At 34.4% G+C, this 4,748-nt stretch overlaps 1 protein-coding gene across 1 annotated transcript in view; it reads right to left on the reverse strand.

Moving 5' to 3' along the window:
- The window catches only part of LOC107696339 (protein Hook homolog 2-like), a 30,245-nt gene that overhangs the window by 20,060 nt on the left and 5,437 nt on the right, over positions 1-4,748 (reverse strand). The window contains 5 exon segments of the mRNA XM_016496633.1: positions 927-1,090; positions 1,168-1,248; positions 1,333-1,380; positions 1,735-1,749; positions 3,684-3,751. Coding sequence (XP_016352119.1) covers positions 927-1,090; positions 1,168-1,248; positions 1,333-1,380; positions 1,735-1,749; positions 3,684-3,751 — 376 coding nt within the window.

Genomic DNA, 4,748 nt, shown 5'->3' on the forward strand with positions numbered 1-4,748 from the left:
TCATATAAAAATTATTAATATGACTACATAAATAATACTATATTATAATTATTTCATATTATTTAATTATAATATTACATAGAAATATAATATTGCATTTGTACAAACTAATACAAGCAGTATTCAAGTAATAATTAAAGAAATATTAATTTTATTTATAATATAGAAATAATAGTATCATATTAATAAAACTACATAAATATTATACAATAATATTACAATTATTTACATAACATCATAAAGTAATACAATTTTGTATTTGTATGAATGGATATAGCCAGAAATCAATTACGTAATAAATTACAATGAACTTTACAATACAATATAGAAATATTATTATATAATATTAATACAAATTACATAAATAGTGCTATAATATTATAATGATTAATAATATCATATTAAAAATATATATTTTATTTGTATGAAAGGATATAGGCGGAATTAATCATTAATTATAATATTAATAATATTGATTTATTTATAAAAAATACTATATTTTTAATACTACATACATGTAATACTATAATATTATAATTATTTATATACCACATAGAAATATAATTTTGTATTTGCGTGAATTGATAGCCAGTATAAGTAATCAATTATAACTAATAATTATTTATTTCATTTATATAATATATAAATTATATCAATATTAAATAACATTATGATGATGATGATTATAATAAAATTATTAATATAATTTATATAAGATTATAAAATAGAAATAAAATATTACATTTATATCACAGTTTGAATAATGTATATTTTGATATGAAAATGCAGGTTTTGTACACTTCTCGCTGTCCAGCCCACAGAGTGAGTCAGTGTTGGAGCATCAGTGTGATCTAAGCCTGAGCACTGAAGTCTGAGAGTTTAGACACTCTGGGCCCTGTGGTGGAGCTGCGCCAGGGGCCTCACACCTGTAGTTCTCCTCCTGCAGCTGCTCCATCTGACTCTGCAGCAGCAGCAGCTTCTTGTTGGTGATGGTGGAGGAGACGTGGTGCGGCTCGCAGTGATTGAGACGCTCCCGCAGAGACTGAAGCTCCACCTGCAGCGAGGACTTCTCCTCCATCAGAACGGACACCTGAAACTCACACCAGCATCTCACTCATTACCCAAGTCAACCTTCCTGCACTTCTCATCGCTCAGTGCAGCGGTCACCTGCTGCTGGAGCTCTCGGCAGCGCTGGGTCGTGCGGTCTCTATCATCCGTCTCGTCACTCAGAAAATAAAACTTCCTGGACTGAGGAACAACAGGACGAGCAATACATGAGGTGATGAATAAAACCCGAGCCCGTCTGATCCTGAACTTCACACACGCGCTCACCTGACTGTCGAAATCCCCGAACGTCTCTGGAGTTCCTGCCTCCACCCTCTTTGGTGAGAGCAGAGACTGAAGCTCCACCTGCAGCGAGGACTTCTCCTCCATCAGAACGGACACCTGAAACTCACACCAGCATCTCACTCATTACCCAAGTCAACCTTCCTGCACTTCTCATCGCTCAGTGCAGCGGTCACCTGCTGCTGGAGCTCTCGGCAGCGCTGGGTCGTGCGGTCTCTATCATCCGTCTCGTCACTCAGAAAATAAAACTTCCTGGACTGAGGAACAACAGGACGAGCAATACATGAGGTGATGAATAAAACCCGAGCCCGTCTGATCCTGAACTTCACACACGCGCTCACCTGACTGTCGAAATCCCCGAACGTCTCTGGAGTTCCTGCCTCCAATCTCTTTGGTGAGCAGCTGACACACAAACACATTAGATCAACAGCACAGCGGTCACATGTTTCATCTGCTGCTCTTTATATATCTACACGCAGCCTTCTGGGAGAACAGAACGAGTTTTCACACAGATCAATGGAGAGACTGTCCTCCTCATCATTTGAACGTGGAAAAGCAGCCCGAGCCCGAGGGAGGAAGTTACAGAGAAAACATTTGAATAAAAGCCCAAAACTGACGCCCACTACGACAGTGACCGGAGACCTGAAGTATTTCACATTCACATCCTCCACAGGGACTCAAGACAATGAGTTACACGATAAATCAGTTCTAATGAAGCACAGCCTATTTGATGCATTCTCTCTCAATCTTTCTGCATTATCAGTAAAAATCACTATTTAACTTTTATATGTCTGTCATTTGGAGACCTGCTGCAGATGAATGGCGCATACAAACACTTTTTATGTATTTAGGAACATGTGCGCACATTAAAAGTCCTTAAAAAGTCTACAAAATTCAGTTTTATGAAATTTTATGTCATAAAAAGTCTTGCATATCTTAAATGGCTTAACTTATAATTTACTTTTTATAAGAGCTTAACTTAAATGGCGCTTATAATTTTAAGAGGTTTTACATTTCGGGACGGAAAAGCAGGAATCGTGAAACAGCCTAATATGATTATTAAACTTCAAAAGGCTATGATTTACTGAAATCAGTATGAGCACTGCAGGTTTCAAATGTCAAAATTCTGCACTGTTACATACGATTCGACAGGCTCGCAGTTTCAGAGCAATTCATAATCATAGAAAACGGCATATTTATGCCAATCGACTGCTTACGATCGACTTGATGAATTGTGTTTACTATAATGGTGTTCATAATGTAATATGTTATAGATGGTTGTAAGAGTGCTTATTTCATCTCCATCTTTATGAATGAGCAGCTGGCAATAATAATAAAGCATAGACCTTTCAAAACAAGAGTCCCTGTGTATTTAGGGCTTGTTTATAATTAAAAGTCCAGAAAGTTTTCCTTTCTGGCATTTAATATAATTCTAAACTATATAAAATCATAAATACAGAATTATGAAATAGAGTTTGCAGCATAAATATGTATAAACCTAGTGTACTCTTTGTATTCTGATAAATTAAAACCATTTTGCTTGTTAATGTCTCCTTGTATCCCTTCATTAATATATATGCTCAAAGTAGGGCTGGGTGATACAGCTAAAAAAATGATCAACGATATAATGTTTCATATCGTTCGGTATCGATAATTATTGACATTTTTTATAACCTTTTTTTAAAACAAAGAGCAATATAATTTTTTTTTTTTTAATTTAACCACTGTATTTTTAAATTAACCCAATTTATTGAGACAAACAACAAATATTTTTTTCTTTAACAGTCAAACACACAATAAAATTAAACAAATAACTCATTTCTAATGTTTTATATGCAGATTAAATAGGTTTTAAGGAAACTTTTGTCTTGTCTCCCGAGGCCACGGAGGGCGCAATGAGCAAAATAATGCAGCACATAATGTCAATGCATGGAAATAACCGTCTATAAAAAACGTGCATTATGTCTAAATTAACTCATATAAATCAAATATAATTTCATAAATTGCATAAACAATTGTGAACAAAACAGTATCATGTATTTATGCATTGCTTAATACAAAGAGCCGAATCGCCTTTAAATTCGACTAATATTCTTTTTTTTTATTCACAATCTCCTCATCACAGGCAGGCACAGCACTCATGTTTGTGTGTGCTGTCTGCGTCAATCAGAGCACGTGCCTATATCGTGCACTATATCGAACATTTTTTATATCGTCATCGAAGAAGGTGTACCGTCGATAAATATCTATACCGTTTTATCGTCCAGGCTTAGCTCAAAAGTGTTTTTAAAGCACTCCTAATTTGTTCAGCACTCTTTGGGTGGTGTGTTGTGTACCTCTTGTATAGCCGTCATCACAACATGCTGCACTGTCTCCTCCAGCATCATGATCTGCTGAATGTGCTCTGTGAAAGAAACAGAAGCATGTCAGGATTATATTTTATATTTTATTTATGACATGATTATTTTACAGATTTATTTTGTTCAAGTCATTCTGAATGAAGTCATTCATACACTGAATGGTCTTTTTTTTTTTTTTACATTGAACCAGGAAATATTAATAAAATATTAAGGCTCAGTACACAAATACTGCATTAAGTTAGAATTATAAAAATCCTTAATTATATTTAAGTTATTAAAATAAAATATTTCAATATAAATATATTTACACGCTGTATATTGTACAATATTCTATAAATATATTACTTTTAATATTATAATTGTTTCTTGCAAGTATATAGACGTGTGACAACACCGATAATACCGGTATCACTGCGGGGGCAGGGGCAGGGGTGTTTCCTCTTTTCCTTCGCTTTTAAATAGCTTGTAAAAGTGGCGTGGCATTTTACTTTCACTTTCAAATAGTGGCAATTCGGCATAAAGCAATTGTTCATTTTTAGTTCATTTGAATCTTCCCTCTTTTCCTCACTTTTCTTCGCTTTTAAATAGCTTAAAAGCGGCATGCGCATTTTACTTTCACTTTCGAATTAGCGGCAATTCTGATGTCAAATGAAATAAATAAATCACACAAAGTTTAAATAAAGTAAAAATCAGCAAACATTTTTAAAACATTAAAACATTTAATTGTGGAACCAATTAAATAAGATTTTATTTTTTTTTTTTACTTCCAAAATCACCTTAGATAAACGGCAAAAGTCAACAGGCTTTTCAAAATCCAAAATATTGCCAAACAGGCGCTTTTGCATTTCGCTTCGAAACAAAATCATCCGCCATCGTCTTGTCTGTCTCACCTCACTCTTCTTGTCAGTCAGCTGGACTCTATCTCCTCACTGGAGAAATGAAATCTGATCTGTGATGTGACTGTTGTTCATTGAGCAGCCGCGTTCAGTTTTTAATTGTAGTGTCTGTTCTTTTACTGAACTAAATGATTTTTATTACTAT

Source organism: Sinocyclocheilus anshuiensis, unplaced genomic scaffold (genome assembly GCF_001515605.1).
Source record: "Sinocyclocheilus anshuiensis isolate Anshui unplaced genomic scaffold, SAMN03320099.WGS_v1.1 scaffold62, whole genome shotgun sequence".
In the NCBI taxonomy this organism is placed as follows: Eukaryota; Metazoa; Chordata; class Actinopteri; order Cypriniformes; family Cyprinidae; genus Sinocyclocheilus; species Sinocyclocheilus anshuiensis.